This window comes from Acinonyx jubatus, chromosome A2, assembly GCF_027475565.1.
Source record: "Acinonyx jubatus isolate Ajub_Pintada_27869175 chromosome A2, VMU_Ajub_asm_v1.0, whole genome shotgun sequence".
In the NCBI taxonomy this organism is placed as follows: domain Eukaryota; kingdom Metazoa; phylum Chordata; class Mammalia; order Carnivora; family Felidae; genus Acinonyx; species Acinonyx jubatus.
The window spans coordinates 153,765,706-153,781,625 of record NC_069383.1 but is presented as its reverse complement, the minus strand read 5'-3'; the positions used below and the strand labels follow the sequence as shown (position 1 = coordinate 153,781,625).

Here is a 15,920-nt window from a genome sequence, read left to right as displayed (position 1 = left end):
CTGGGGATCCCCGGAATCCTTCCGGGGCTGGGAGGGATCTACTCTGTGGGATCGTCTTGGTCAAGGACCCGAAGAACCACCACGTCCCGGGGCCATTGCCCTCCAACTGCTCAGACTTAACTGCAGGAGCTATGAATGCCAGGCCACTTCCAGTAAGTGTCATTGTCGGTTATAAAAATAACCACTGTTGAAGTGGTGACAGGCTCATGATAGAGTCCAGCAGTGCCACTCCAAGGGCAATGGCATCTGTCCTCCTCAAGTGGAAAGTCCCCTGGCCAGGCCTCTGAGTCGGCGCTAGCCTCTTGGTTTCGGACATAACCACCATTTTCCCCCCGTCTGTGGGCCGAAAATGGACTTGGTCCGCCCAAGGCACTCGGGACACGGGAGCCCCCTTCTCTCCACGGGCCTTCGTACCATCTCCGGGAAAGTTAACAGCAGGTCTGAGGGGCCTCCCGGCTCCCCGCCTACCCCACACCAATTTCCCTTGGAACGAGCCTCCCATACTCAGCGACAGAGTGGTAGCTTATCCAGTATAGACAAGAGTTAGCTCTCCGCACGTTCCTGGGTAGCAGACCTAGACGGCACGAGCCCCTGCTATCGAAGTGCAAGGCAATCACTATCGTGGCGACCATTGCTTTAATAAGAACCCTCCGAATCAGTAATAACAAAAACCGCTACCACTGGCTGGGGGAGAGGGGAAACGGGGAGTTGTTGTTCCATGGCTATGAAGTTTCAGTTTTGCAAGATGAAAAACTTCTAGAGAGCTATTGCACAACAACGCGAAGAGAGTCCACACTACTGAATTGTACAGTAAAAATCGTTGAGATGGTGCATTTTGTTAGGTGGGTTTTTTTTTTTTTTTCTCCTTACCACAGTAACAAAAATAGATGACAAAACAACTACTGCTACTGTTCTTTCTGTGCTTTCTACCTTGAGCCTCTAGAATGTGCTGAGAACACTGCCATGGATTCTCACAACAGCCCTGGGAGATGATGTTATTCTCTCCACTTTACAGAGGAGGAGAAACGGTCCCAAGGGATGGTGTGGGCTCCCCCGGGTCTATCGAGAGGGGAGCTGGGTTTACACCCGAGCCTGTCCGACTCAAGGCTGTGTCCTTCCCAGCCCACCCATGGTCTCTTCACCCCTCAGGGTCTTCTCTGGTCTCCCTTAGGGGAAGAGAAGCCAGAAGACTCTTATCCTAGGATCTGGAACCGGAAAGGAATCGCAGGTCCGGTCTACCATGCTGTTCTCTTAGAACCAGGATCCCCACTTCCTTTAAAAAGTGTGTTTACGGCTGAACAATGGCCACATCTCATCTTGGGTCTTTTTTTGGCTCTCAGAATGGAAACTCTGCCCTTTGTCTCGAGCACAAAGAAACAATATTCACTGCAGGCCATTATCTGAAAAGCCCTTATGTTCTGGTCCCCAGAAAGGGTTCTCTACCCCCAGATTGAAGGTCAGTGTAGGAAGACCATTGCAAGGTCACAGAATTGCTCATTTATTAAACTGAGGCTTCTCATCAAATATTTTTTTTAATTTATAAGTACATATTATAGTATTGATATATATCCTTGTCACAATATTTTGCTATTGACATGTTATAGACTCTATATGTTATAATAGTATTATCATTATACATGAGAGTCTATTATAGGTCAGACTACTAATATATACAATACTACTACAATTATATATAAGAGTATGTGTAGTAAGTATTTATTTGAGAGAGACAGAGTTAGAGCAGGGAAGAGGGGCAGAGGGAGAGAGAGAGGGAGAGAGAGAGAAACTTAGGCAGGCTCCACATTGAGTGTGGGGCTTGAGCCCACAGCCCTGGATCATGAGCTGAACTGAAATCAAGAGTTGGACGCTCAACCAACTAAGACATCCAGGTGCCCATGTAGTAAATATATAATAGTGTATACACACACACACACACACACACACACACTAGTTATTTAAGCTAGCATTTCTCCCTTAGCTATCAAATGGTTTTCAAGAGTGGAAACATATCTTTTTCAATTTTTTTTAAGGCATGGAAAAATATTTTTATTGAAATACATTTGACATATAACATTGCGTAAATTTTTACAACACTGCGTAAATTTAAGGTGTACACGTTAATTTGATACACTTAGGTATTATAATACGATTTCCATTTAGCAAGAAGTAGCACCTCTATTGCATTACATAATCATAATTCTTATTGTTACCTGAACTCCTAAAATATGTGTGCCTTTCTAGAGACTTGAATCATAATCTTAAGACTTTTAAAGCTAGAAAGGTCTTCGTCCGGTCCAGCCTCCTTGCCAAAGGAGGAAAGTGAGTCCCAGAGCAGTTAGGTAGCGTGTGCCCAAGGTCATGAAGCAGGAGCATACTGCTGCTGGAGAGCAAATCAAAGAGATATTTAAAAACCCACTAAACATAAACATGCAAGCCCATATCACGTAATTTCACCGGAATAAGTCTGTGATAAGGATCACATTTCCCTTTATGTTTTTCCAACAACAGCTCATGATACAATTTGTACGGCTCCTGGTAACTTTTACTGGGGAAAATTTGGGGGAAAAAAAACAACAACAACAAAAGTACCATGTTTCAAAAGGAACCAGATCTGATAAGGCGGCAGAAATATTTACTCCATTATTTCAAGAGGCAGGTTCTTTGTTTCTCAGACGCTTCCTGTTTTAAAAATAGCTTTCCACAACTGTTCCAGGACTAGGATGTCCTTTTAAATGAAACGGGCTTTGAAGATGCAATTTCATTTCAGTGGCAGATAATCGGCCAGCCTTTTGCAGGAGGCGGCTCGGACCAGGTATCCTGGACCCTTGGGTGCCGGTCCCGCGGCAGCCGGGGCTGGGTGGCTGGACAGTGAGGAGGTGGGGAAGCAGCCAGCACAGGTGGGAGCCTGAACAGAGCGGGGCACCTGCTAAGGGGACAAAGGCTTCCAGCCATCGGGCGGCACATCAGTGATGTTGCGAAATCAAAGGTGCTGCCGTTCACATGCAGGATGTGATTGGATGGAGGGAGGGTATGACCCTTAGCTTTAGGCGTGATCGTGGCCTGGTGGCTGCGTGAGAAGGCGCCCACCTTTCTGAGCGACGCGTACTTGGATGGGGAAGGACGAAATGATGCCGTGACCGAACTGCCTTAAAGCCTGGCTGCAAAGGGATCGGACACCGGGCGACGCGTATGCGGGGGTTTATTGTGCTCTTCTCGCCGCTACTATGTTTGGAGATTCTCATAATAAATGCTTTCGAACTGGATACTCTGTGTTTTAGGAAAGGGTGTGCGTGTTCCCTGCCGAGGAAGAGGCAGAGCGAGCCCGCGGGAGCGGGGAGGGATCGGTGGATTGGAGGCTGATTGTGGGTGTCTGTGTAGGAGCATCCCTGAGTGTGGGGGGGGGGGGCTGGGGAGAAAGGAAATGGGACTTAAAACTGGCTCATAACCGTTTTTGGGGGGGCGGGGTGTCTGGGAACCTTTAACAACCAAATGAAAACATCATGGACACCCTCCACATAAACAAGAAAAATACACAAATGCAACCTCAGGGGTTCGAGGATTCCCTAAAGCCCATCGCACCTCCCTGGGTAAGAGCTCCTAATTCAGTGCACGGTCCTCCATTTCTAAGACGTAAAGAGACTCTTTCTGTGCCTTTTCTAGGTGCAGTGGATACGTAAAAAAGCAACGGGGCAAGAAGAAACAAACCTTTTCCAAGACCGTCAAAATGCTGAGCCACCGGCGCTTTGGGGCTTTGAGGCTCCGGGCAAATGACTACAAGACGCGGAGCCTCGGTTTTCCCACCAGGAAAATGCACGGTCGCCTTGCCTCGCCTGCCAGGTGGCTCTGAGGCTGAAACAAAATGATGGAAGCTGAATCATTGCAAACACGGAGAGGGGTTCACCTCATGCCCACGTGCAGAGCTGTGACCACCTTGGGGAGCAGTGACACGGTGACTGCCACCTGAGGGGAGGAAGCCTGAGGAATCGCCTCCAGCCACATTCTGGAAGCTGCTGGCTCTTCCAGAGAGGATGGGGGGCACGCCCCTCAGAGGTCAGGAAGCCCACAGGCTTCGTGCGAGGCCCCAGACCCACGTCACTGCCAAGGACAGAGAAGCCAGGCGGTCTCCTGCGCACCAGGGAATCCCACACCCTCCAGGACCCCGGGGGCCCCTCGTCCATAACCTGGAAAAGGGAGATTTAATTTCCCAATATTGGTTCATTAGTTCTAACAAATGTACCATTATGAGTACAAGAGGTTAAAAACAGGGGAATTTGTCAGGGGTTTATGGGAACCCCTTTGCATTATCTTTGTGATTTTTCTGCAAATCTGAAACTGGGTCTAAGAAGTAAAGTTTACTAAAGCGTAAGAACAAGCAAATAAATACGTCTGTTAGAATGATTCCCTGGAGGTGATAAAGCATGTGCATTGGGGGGCAGGGGGGCTGAGAAGCAGCAGGCACGGGGGCAGGGGTGAGCAGCCCTGCCTTGGCTGGGGAAGGGGAGCAGGCAGAGACCTTGGCCCAGAGATACACAACAAACACCGAAAAGGAACTTTTCCAAAGAAGGGTCTTAGAATCTGACCCAGAAGGGGCTGGGGCTGGGTCCCCTGAGATTTCCCGGAATGGTTGATCCTGACATTCCCATCTCGTCCCCTCCCGAACCTGCGTGGTTTGGGGGTCAGAGGTTCTCTGCTGCATTTTCTCTGGATAAAGGCTCTTCCCAGGCTATGCTCAGGCCGCTCAAATTCGAAAGTTATTATCATCTTTATCTGAAAGAAGTTGGTGGGGGGTGGGGAGGGGGGGAGGAGGGAAGGGGGGGGTTCTCGTCTCCCTGGGGACAGCGAGAAGCAAAGCAGGGGGCAGATCTGCAATATCTTCAGCAACTCCTGAGGTCGTCCTGTCAACAGTTACATCCAAGCTTCCGGAACGTTCTAGGGGAACACAGCTGCATCCTAGGGGGAAACTGTCCCGTTTCCCGATTCTGACTACGGGTTTCGGACTGCCCAGCGGCCTCGCCCCTGATGGAGACCAGGCCTCAGCGAACGGCACAGGGCTCTTTTTTTCAAATTGCGGGGCCTTGACAAAGGGCCGCCCCCTCTAGTGACAATGACCCTGGGGAGCCAGGGCGACCCTGAAAACGTCCCAAATTGGCTTTGTGGCCCTAGAAGCCACTCAAGTGCTTAGGATTCACACAGGAACCTTCCATCTGGTTTTCCGCCCACCGCGGGGCTGGTTTCCCTCTGGGATACCACGTGTGAACGTTAAAGCCAGGAAGATAACATTTCAATGAAAGGGAAAGAAAGATTGTGTTTTGTATTAAAATACTTTATATTAACCATTCGAACTGAATTTTATACAACGGATGCGGACACCGCCCAGATGTCTGTCTCAGAAGGGGGGGTCGGGGAGGCATCGGGTGGGGGCGCCCCGGCGCCGGCGCGAGCAGGAGACGAAAGGCCGGGAGTCACGGTCCTGTGCTCCGGGCGGAGGGAGAACCGGGTGCCGCCGCTCAACAGGGACGTCACGGCGCAGGTGAGCCCCCCGAGCCCGAGGCCCTCTGACCCGCGAGTCCTTGGCGGAACAGTGGCGGCCACGCGTCACCACGTGAAACGGGGGCCACTGTGCGTGCGTGTGTGCGTAGAGACAGACTCGAGCTTTCTCCTTTTGCACCAGCGCCCCCGCGGCCGTCCCGCCCGCGCCCGCGCCGGTGGCCGGGGCCGGGCGCCTAGGCGGCGGGCATGTCAGCCTTGCTGAGCGCGATGGCCAGCTCCAGGTCCTCCTGCTCCTGCCGCCGCAGCCGCGCCAGCCTCTCCTGCTCCGCCTTCTCGCTCTCCCGCTTGGCCCACGCGAGTTGCTGCTCCTCATTGCCAAACTGCAAAGGAAAATGGAGGTGGGGTTACTCGGCCCGGAAGCTGCGAGCCGCCACTTGGGGGGGGGGGGGCGAGGAGGACGCCTCCCGCGCGCGCTGTCGGGGTGCAGGAGAATGCAATGCTGGGGTGCACTGGGGGGAGGGGGCGGGGGCCGCGTGGCGTGCACGTGAAAACCAGCAGAAGCCAAAGAAGCCCGTGTCTCGGTCGGGAGCGGGGAGGGGACACGCACGCCCCCCGGTCCTGACCCAGGGTCACATGCACTGAGAAACAGTCTGACCTGAACTGCCACCTGGGACCTCAGAGAAACTAGTCGCCCTGCCCGCAGGAAACCAAGGCAGGCAACGAGAGGCGTCAGTTTGGGGACACAGAGAGATTTCCTGCAACTCCCCGGGGTCGGAGTCTACGAGGCTTCAACGGGGGTGTGAAGGAGGAGCCTCCGCGTGGCCTCCTCTCCGGGCGTCTCTGAAAACGGCGGTGGAGCAGAGGTCTGAACCGAGGAGCTCAAACAGCGAACCCACAGGCCCGGGCCTCAATGACGGGCTGATGACACCAGTGGGTGGAAGGCGCCGAGACTGGAGAGTTCTGGCAGGTGCATGGGGCTCTGGGCTTCACAAGTGCACAGACGACTGTCTTGAAACGCGGCATCTCTACCCCGGCCACAGTCCGGGGAGCTCTGGGCCTGCTAAGCGCCACTTTGTACTTGAACATTTACAGCAGCCAATCGGTCCAGGAGTTCTTGAGGTCCTTTTCCAAAAGTTTCAATTCAAAAAAAAATTTTTTTCAGCAGCAGAGGAAACCGTTCTGATACCAAGATGGGTGGTTTCAAACCAGTCAAGGCACCTTAGCTTTCTGGCAAGAAAAGCAAAGCTAGATCTCACACGCTCTTCCCGTGGCGTGGGTCGCTGGCTCCCCCCAAGACCCCCCGTCACATGCCCCAACGCAGACTCGGGGCCCTTCCCAGGTCTCTTCTCTGCACCCGCTCTGCCGGCTCTTCACTAAGTGCTGGACGACACCAAAGAAACAGGCAGGCCGGCCCTTGGAAAGGTGGCCCTCGGGAACAGGCATACAGACAATCCCAATCTGACACGGGCTTCGAGGAGGCCCATACAGACCCCAGGGGGAGCACTGGGGAAGGAAGCACAAAGAAATTCGCGGCTACCTCTTCACACATGTACTGAGCCTGAGTGGCAACTGGGGGGTGAGCTCGTCCGACAGGTGGGGACACAGAGGCCTGGGGACAGCAGGGAGCTCTGGCCTGCAGCGCGCTGGACTTTCTCTCTGGGTCTGGGTGGAGGCGGGGCAGGGGCGGTCAGCCACAGCTGAGGAGTTGGGGCTACAGGGCACCTTCGTGAGTGTGGCTTTTGCCGGGGTGGGGGGTTACCAGCCAACCCTGACATTGCCAGAACAGAGCATGGGGTGGGAGGGGCTAGACTTCCAAGGGCTTGTGCACCAGAGGGGGGAGGGGCGGTGGAGGAAGCCTGGTCTGGACCACATGTGGCCTGGAGAAGGAGGTGGGACAGGAGAGGCAGCCTCCCTCTGTCTGGCCTTGGGAGTCAGGTGGGGACAAGTGTGGGGTCAGCATGAAAAAGAGCCGTCCCCAGGAAGAAAGGCTAAGTCTGACTTTCTCAAAGAAGCTACCCAGAAAAGCGTTCAGGGGGGTGATGAGTCTCCAGGTAGGACTCCCTGAAATCTGGTCCCCACCCCTGTTTCCACTGCCCGTCACAGAAAGCCCCCACCCCCGCACTCTGGGGAATTTTCCCATACCTCATCAGGAGAAAAACAAGGAAAAAACAACAAAATGCTGGCAGAAATGGCACCATGGTTGACAGGGACCTTGTCCTCTGTCAGCTCAGAGGAGGGGGTGGGTGGGGGCTGACAGGCAACGGCCAGGGTGATCCAGCCACAGCCTGGAAGCAAAGCCAGGAGGGGTCAAGTATCAGCTGAGGCCACACGGCCACACCATGATTCCCGCCCAGCCCCAGAGTCTTAGGATGTCACCACAAAGCCTCCTGCTCAAGGGGTCTCCATGTTCAAATTAGATGTGCTGACAGGAACATTCCAGATGCCTTCAGAGCGGACTGGGTTGGGGCCAGCTTCAGGATCCTCTATGGAGACTCGAACCAAGCATATGGTTTGTGCGCACTTGAGAAGCAGGCTGGACCATCGTTTCCGAGAGAACACCGGAGGAAGAGGGTTCCTTGTGGCTCCCTCTGGGCCTCATGTCAGCAGAAAATTCTCTCCGTGTCCCAGCGGACCCCGGTCCTCTGACCTGCCCGCGTCGTGAAGGCCAGAACCTGGAGCACCTGTGGATGCGGCCGCCACTCCATCAACGGCAGCTGACTCCCGCTTCACCCCTGCGCCGTCCTGGAGCGGAGACAGTGGGGCACAGGTTGCTGCCCTCCCTCGACATCTCGAGGCGGACACTTAGCAGTTTTACTTCAGCAGCCTCTCGGCAGAAATCCGGGGTCCAGATGGCTCCGCACACAAGGCACCCAGGACCGTTCCTCCCCGGGGCCCGAGGCGTGTGACAGAGCCTGTACCGTGCCATGGGCAGGACGCCTGCAGCCACCTCCCACTGGCTCACTGCTGCCACCGTGAGAATCGTATCCAACTCAGTTGAGGGTGCACGGCGCACCGATCTGATAGCTGCTCTGCACTTCTGGAAAAAAGAGCCATTTTGCTAACCTATAAATGCTACTTCCTAATAAACACATTTGCCTGAGACAGAAAGTCTTGTTTTGAAAGAAATCTTGGAGACGTTTCCCGTGAACAGCTCCAAGGACAAGTAACCCATTGATGGAAACTTGGGGCTCATAAATTAGAGGCTTCCAGAGTGGCAGAGCCAGGGCGCCAACGGGGGACGGCACGCACAGTGACATCGGCGTAACTGAGCTCCAGTGCGGACCCAGAGGCTTCTGCGCGGGGAACAGGGCGTCTCAGTGCCACTCTTAGAACATCCGAGCTGAAAGAGTCACGGTGCCAGTGACTGGGCAGGAAGAGACCTGTCAGCGTTTACTTGGGGAAGCTGAAATACACAAACCGGAGGAACCGACTCTGGCCCTGTTTTGAGTTGGCCCAGATCTTCAAGGTCCAGGGAACCAGAAACCAGTGGCCAATGGGCTGCATCCCTGGATGTCATGAAAACGCAAAGACATCCTGAGTGCCCCAAGGTGGGACAGGTTGACCATCTTGGGACTATAGTAGGACCGAAGGGGACAAACCAAACCAGTCAGGTGTCCTGCCTGCCTCCCCCCACACTCCATCCCAGCAGAGTGGCCAAATCCCACTGTCGGGTCATTTCCTCTGGAAAAACTGGGGCATCCGAAGCAGGAAAGGCGATTTCAAACAAAGAACAGCAGGGCTGCAAACTGGGTGGAACCTGATCCCCCACCTGGAAACGAGAATGATCAAATACCAGGGATGTTTCTGGAATGACCAAAAATGTTGGGCCAAATGACAGCTTGAAACCTCAGATTTTTTTTTTTTTAAATATTTTCCCCAAACCAGCCATCAGGTGGGGGGTGGGGGTCACAGAAACAGAACCATGCATTTCAGAAAGAGAACAGTCGTTTCTCCCAATTGCCAATCACATCTACTTACCCCTCTTCCCTACCCAAAAGAGAGTACCCGAATCATACGTGAACAGCTCTATTTTTCTCATCAGCGTTTAACATTTTTTTTTCCCCACCAAAATACAAATGTGGTACTATTCAAGAAACTGTAGATAAAGCGGGTTTTGTTTTGGGCTTTTATTAATAATGTTGCCATTTGTATACATCCACAGTGTGCACTGGCTGTCAACAAAATTCAGCTAAGGGCAGTCGTAAAATATTTATAGGTCGCCAAGAGCCGAGAACGCGTCGGCATCTCGGGCGATTTCGGTAACGCCACAGGATGGCTAGCTGTGCACGAGGTGGATCTGAAGCGAATCAGGCACTCACTGGGCACCGACAGGGCAGAGCCTGTGTTAGGACAGAGAGTCTGGGAGCAGGAGCGTCTATTAGGTCATGCGTCTCCACCCCTAGCCAGGAAACAAAAGTACTTTGCAAATTTGAATGAAGAAAACCTTTTCAAAAACAAACAGTGCGCGACAGACAGACCGTGAAACCAGTTCTGGGAAGACAACATCTGAAGCTCTCGGAGAACAAGATTCTCGGTACCCAGGAAGGTACTGAAAACAGCCTGGAGGGACAGCGTTTTACAACCTGGAATCTTTTCTTGCGCTCCGCTCCGAGAAACAAAGCCAGGCTTTCAGAAATCCCAGGATTAGCTTCTGAAAAGGCACTTAGCTTTGCTAACTGGCTCCGGGAGGGTTTTGGTTTTGGTTTAGTTTTGGCAAAGGGAAAGGGCGTCAGGGCAGTTGTTCTGGGCTGGACTTCTCTGTGCATTGTAGCTGGTAACTGAATTAAGCGCTGAAAAATCGAATGGCTCTTCCTTTGCGGGTCCTGCCTGGGTCCATCCGTCCTCACTAGCCGCTCCAAATGCACTGGGGCGGGCCCATCACAACTCTGGCAACGGTGACCCTTCTGGGGGCAGCGACACCCTAACGAAACTTCTGCCGTCTTGTTTTCAGACTTCGGAAGCATGCGACACCTCCGCTGCCAAGAGTCCCTGAACACAACAGCCTCTGGGCGACAGAAGTAACACAGAGTCTAACCAGGAAGGACAGAAACAGGCCTGTGTGGCCACCCCGCTGGAAGAAAGCATGCCCTTATCACAGAGTATCCAAACCGTAGCTCTTTTTTTTGTTTTATTGAGAAACTGTTTCTTACAGAAAGCAGTAGTACAGAATAAATAACACAAGTGAGAGCACTGAGGTACCGGGGGACATAAGCCAAGTTTGCCTTTGGAAAGAGACAAAAAAACAACCCCAAAGAAGCTGCAAGCGGAGGGTTGGGGGTGGGGGGTGGCGCAGAGGAAGCTCAACTTACAGAGGTGAAGTCTGCAAAGCCCAAGGAAGAGGCTTTAGAAGGTTTAGCTGAAGAGGAGGGAGCAAATGGATCTTTTCCACTAAACGGGTCCCCAAACCCCTTTTTATTTTGGAACGGGTCACTGCTGTCAGCCCCGAGTGGCTGGAATGGATCGGGGGGCTCGGGAAAGTCTGCAGAACCAAGCTGGCTTACAGGTGTACTTTTACCTGGAAAGTTTAGGAGAAAAAAGAAAAAAAAAAAAAGGGAGAAAAAAAAAAGAAATACAAGTTACTGACCACGGACAGAACAGAGTCCTGACCGAGGAGGCCGGCACGCGCTCACGGAGACACCCTCTCCCTCTTTGGAAAGGGCTGGAATGCCGCTCAGTGGTGGGACAGATCCCGGGGAATCCTGGGTGGATCTCGCTTTATGCTCACCTTATCCCAGAGGCTTAACGGGTTTGCGGGCAAATACAAGAAAACCACTTCAGACAACCCCCTCCCTTCCCCGCCCCACACAGCTAAAATTTACTGTCTTTAACAAGCGAACTCGCAGGCATGTTTCAAAGTGACTCATTTTAGTGTGGCAACACATTTACTTATCACACGGAAAGTCATGGCTGAGCAGAAAAATACACTGTAAAACTTCTAACAAAAAAAAAGGGGGGGGGTATTTGCAATTAAAAGGGGAATTGGTTTCACAACATGGTACAGAGTTAGCATTAGTTGTGAGGCTCACCAGACAAACCCCCTCTGCTATCCTGAGATTTAGATTTGTTTTCAGCTCCCACTTCTGCCCTTTGGTGCTGGTGGCTCCAACGGGCAGGATTTGGGCCTTTCTGGGTTCTTGCTGAGAGGGTGGCTCTAGGATGCCTGGGTCCTGGCAAGGCAGATCGCTACGGGATGAGTGTGGGATACACATGCTTAGAGTTAGAGACAACTGAGGCCCTGAGATCACGTTAGGGGCTGTGGCTTGAGGGCAGGCAGCTTCTCCTAACAAGTCCTGCCAGCGTGCTAAAATATTCCACTAGGAACCAGGGGCCTCCCCAGGCCTGCCTAGCAACACTTGATGAGCCTCCAGGATCTGCCCATTTTGTAGGCCGGGTCCCTGCCTGACGCCACTCCTTTGCCGGATGGCAGGCCAGGGCGGTCGGGGCACCCAGAGTGAGGTGTTTAATTCAGTCCAAGCAGGTCTGCGTCCAAGCCCCAGGCTAGAGACTAGAGGGCACTTAACATAATTCCAACTTGTCAATCCAGCTGTTTACGTTTACTCTTGCAATTTCAAAACTAATGTGCACGAAGAACCTAAAAGCCAAGGGCCACATTGCACATATGACCTGGGACATCTAGCTGCACATCCAGAAGATGCCTCCAGCCCCGAGTGGCATCTCAGGTGCCCCCATGCAGCACCTGAGCCTGGGACACCTGCCTTCCTCACCCAGCCAGCCTCTGCCACATCACCTGCCAGCTAGAGACACCGACCACCCGTCCATCTTCAGGCCCAGCTCTCAAAACCATCCTCTCCATGCTGCTGCTCGGGCTACATTTCTAAAGGCCCTGAGGTGTCCCTAAGAGCTCTGGGGCCACGGCCTGCCTCTGCTTCTTTTAGTGTCAAGACCTCACCAAGGACAAGCACCTCAGCCCCAGCTGGCCGGTTTCCTACGTGTGAAGCGGGAATAAAGAGGCAGGGGTCAGATGAGATGGCTGAGGCGTGGTGCCCCTAGGAGCAGTGGGGTCTGGCCCCCCACCCCCGAGGCCACCTTGGCATCCTGCACCGCAGTGGGTTCTGCCCTTCTCGGTCACACCGCCTGCCCCAGGCAGTACCAGTAGGACTCAGGTGGACCAAGAAGCGGGGAGGGGGCAGGCCGGCGCATCAGCCCACCTCTCCCAGTGGCCTCAAATCAATTCATAGGCAGACGCAGGGCCCGATGGTGGGCGGGCCCTATGAGCTAGAAGAAGGAGCCCCCACAGAGAGCCTTTGCCAAAGCCCCGGGTGTGCCACGCTGGCATGGGTTACGGGACCGGATGGGTCACTCCCCAGAAGGGTAGTGCAGAGTCCGTGCAGCAGGAATTAGGACCTCCCTCTCCCATAGCAAGTGACTTGCCAGAGAGAAGGCCTGGGGGAGCCCCCCCCACATTCTATACTGGCTGCGACTCTACCGCTGGGGCTCCTCCCCCGTCCACGACAGAGCCCAGATCTTCAAGCTGTCCCTCCGGCACCAAGTGCTGCTGCGGGTGCCATCCCCCCTGACATCAGCTCTCCCACCTCCTCCTCCTCCTCCTCGACCTCCGCGCCACAGGGCTGCAGGGAGCAGGGTGTTCTGGGTGCTCGCCACAGCTCCCTGGCTTGTCCCACTGGCCTCGAAGAACCACCCCCCCAACACAGCCGCCGTGCACGGCCGGCCTACTCCCTGCTCTGAAGGATGAGCCAACGGGTGAGTCAAGGCCTCCCTGGTCCCCAGACTAGGGGGAGAGGAGACAGCTGTCAGGTGAGGCCGGCCCAGCCGCTTGCAAACTCCAGGCTGTCCACCTGAGAACAGTGGGGGGCAGACATACTCCAGGGGCACCCCAAGCGGGAGGAAGGGTGGGCATACCCACACCACCCGGAGATGCCCTATTTCTCTTTGCAGCTACCGCCCCGAGCAAGCAGCTCTCCTCTCTCCTGGGTCCCTGGGAACCGCTCACCTCACTGGTCGCTCCCCCTCCCAGCTTCCTGCCCCATAGGCCATCCTCATCCAGCAAAACGGCTTTTTAACGGCTTTTTAACATCTAGCCGGAGATCTCCCAAAGGCTCGCTCGCTGCTGCTCTAGGAATATGCACCAGCCCCGCCCAGCTGAGTCCTTTGTGCCTGCTGTCCCCAGGCCTGGGAAACCCTTCCTCTTGCAGAGCCAGAGGCTGACCCTCCCCACTTCTGGCCGAGATGCCTCCCCGTCTACCGTTCTGTGGCCCGTTACCTTCCGTCATTACGTCACGTGTGTATTTTTGCTCTCTCTCAACACAACATAAGCTCCCTGGGGCTAGGGCCCCGCCGTCCGCTGCTGTGTCCTGATGCTATCGTAGGGCCTGATGCTTTACACCTCGCTGAACGGAGCTTTCTTCCTTACAGGTCCTGCTGTACCCCCAGCCCCACCCCGGGCCTATGCTTCTCCCATCGCGCGGTGACTCCCGAAGGCCCTGCAACCCATGCCAAAGTCTCCCCAACCGCATTGCCTGCCACCCCTCCAGGGCTCGAGTGGCACCTCCTTTCCTGGGAACCCCCCCAATGCGGGGTTTTTTTCTGGCTGGTCCCTCTGCCCAGGATGCACCCCCGACTCAGTTGCTACTGTCCTCTCGGGGGAACTCCTGTGCCCCGTGCTCAACTCTTCCAGTCCAGCCCCGGGGCAGGCCAGACCTACCCCTGGGGGACGGGGGGTAGCACAGCAGCCACCCCTCGACCCTGTCCTCAGCCTTAGTCTCCTACTCCATGAAAAGGGGTTGTTACGGGCCGAACTGCATCCCCCACAAGTTCGTTATATTGTGCCCACCCCCAGCACCTAAAAACGTGACTGTATTTGGAGACGGGGTCTTGGAAGAGGTGATTACACTAAAATGAGGTCCTGCAGGGGGGCCCTTGTCCCATACGGGTGACTTTATAAGAAAAAGGGATTAGGACACACACATCCACAGAGAGAAGATGATGTGACGTGAAGACACGAGGAGAGGATCACCAGCTACCAGCCAAGGAGAGAGGCCTCAGAAGGAACCAGCCAAGCCTTTCGGCACCTTGACCTTGGACCCCCAGCCCCCAGGGCCGTGGGACGGTGGTACATTTCCGTTAGGCCGCCCAGCCTGTGGTCCTGCTACGGCAGCCCGAACACACTCACGTGGGGGTCGTGAGGGGCCCACCCCGCGTGGCTGCCAGAGCAGTGACCAAGAGGAGGGATCCACCCACGACAGGGCTGCCTGCTTCTGTAAACCAAGCTTTTCAGGTATGCCAGTGCCAACACGCTGTGCCGACTCGATCCTGAGTCCTCTGTGGCTGCTAGGATAATGTGAGGCCTGCAGGGGATGAACACTGACTCTCTGGCCTTTCACGGGAAAAGCACACCCGCCCCTGATGTGGAGCGGGCACGGAGCTCGGACAGCAAGCAGGCGGTAAGCACTCACTTCTTCCTGCCGTGCGATCAGGCCCTTCTGGGAGACTGGAGCCCCCCGGGGCCCCCACAAGAAAACCGAGGACCCTTGGCTGCAGCTCTCTGCTCTGATGCAGCCACTCAGAAGCCCTGTGTGCAGCACGGTGGCACCTGCAGCCTCCGGACAAGGGCACCTTCGCCTTGGACCGCTTCACAGGCACCCGCCCATCCCCCCCTCCTCAAGCCCTCCTTTCCCAGCGTGGAGCACAAGCCAGGGGCCGCCCCCGAGAGAAGACGCACAGCCCCAGAAGATCCCCCTGTGGAGTGTACCAGGAGGCAGACTCCACCTCGCCTTCCAAAGCCCGTGCAGCAGCAGCAGCCGAGGCCTGAGCGTGGGGAGACACACGTGCTCCTGAGTGAAGCCCGCTCCGGGGGCTCCTGGACACCAGGAAGACTGGCCCTCATCTACACACTGACCCAGTATATGCAAGGACCCCTAAGGCCACAGGCAGGGGTGCCCTGGGGGACAGCATCCTGAGGGTTGGGGACACAGGCTCAGGTTGCATGAGGACGGGATGCTAACCCAGTATGCATGGTCCTCGTGGCATGACCACTCCCAGCCTCTTTCCCCTTGCCACTTCCACTGTCCTAACCACCTGTACCGTCCGTCCTGCCCAGCCAGTCTCTCTCGCCTCGCCCTTCCCCGGCAGACCCCTCCCTCAGGGCTCACTCCTCCCCTGCGGGGTCTCCAACTGCCTTGTCCCCCTCCCGTGGCACCGATCCTTCCTGGTGTAGCCCCCAGCACACGAGGGTCAGTTCCTCCCAGGTGGGGCTCGGCAACTGCTGGTACAAGCAAATACCGCTCCCTGGCCCTGGTGGGGGTCCTCGTAGGCCCGGGGCTGCCATACAAGAGCCACAGGACTGTCCTGAGGGACCTGAGGCCCTTTCGGGGAGCCCCGCTGGGGAGCTAGAAAAGAGTTCTGGCTTCCCTCCTCTGCAAGAGAGACCAATATTCACTGGTGCCCTCGTG

The 15,920-nt window shown here is 55.1% G+C and overlaps 1 protein-coding gene and 1 long non-coding RNA gene across 12 annotated transcripts in view; one reads left to right on the top strand and one right to left on the bottom strand.

The window, feature by feature from the left end:
- Positions 1-2,206: 2,206 nt before the first annotated feature.
- LOC113593503 (uncharacterized) lies at positions 2,207-4,724 on the top strand. Its single transcript, XR_003413682.2, has 2 exons — positions 2,207-2,897; positions 3,661-4,724. It is a non-coding gene; the product is annotated as an uncharacterized LOC113593503 (long non-coding RNA).
- Positions 4,725-5,302: 578 nt separating this feature from the next.
- The window catches only part of EPS15L1 (epidermal growth factor receptor pathway substrate 15 like 1), a 97,731-nt gene continuing 87,113 nt past the window's right edge, over positions 5,303-15,920 (bottom strand). For 5 of the 11 annotated variants that reach the window (XM_027038219.2, XM_027038221.2, XM_027038223.2 and 2 more), the window contains 2 exons: positions 10,800-11,005; positions 5,303-5,870 (listed from right to left, as the gene is read on the bottom strand). In XM_027038219.2, coding sequence (XP_026894020.1) covers positions 5,724-5,870; positions 10,800-11,005 — 353 coding nt within the window. In that variant the 3' untranslated portion in view covers positions 5,303-5,723. Of the gene's footprint in view, positions 5,871-5,947; positions 10,496-10,605; positions 11,006-15,920 lie in introns of those variants that run through there. The other 6 variants (XM_027038226.2, XM_027038229.2, XM_027038222.2 and 3 more) reach the window with 5 other exon arrangements.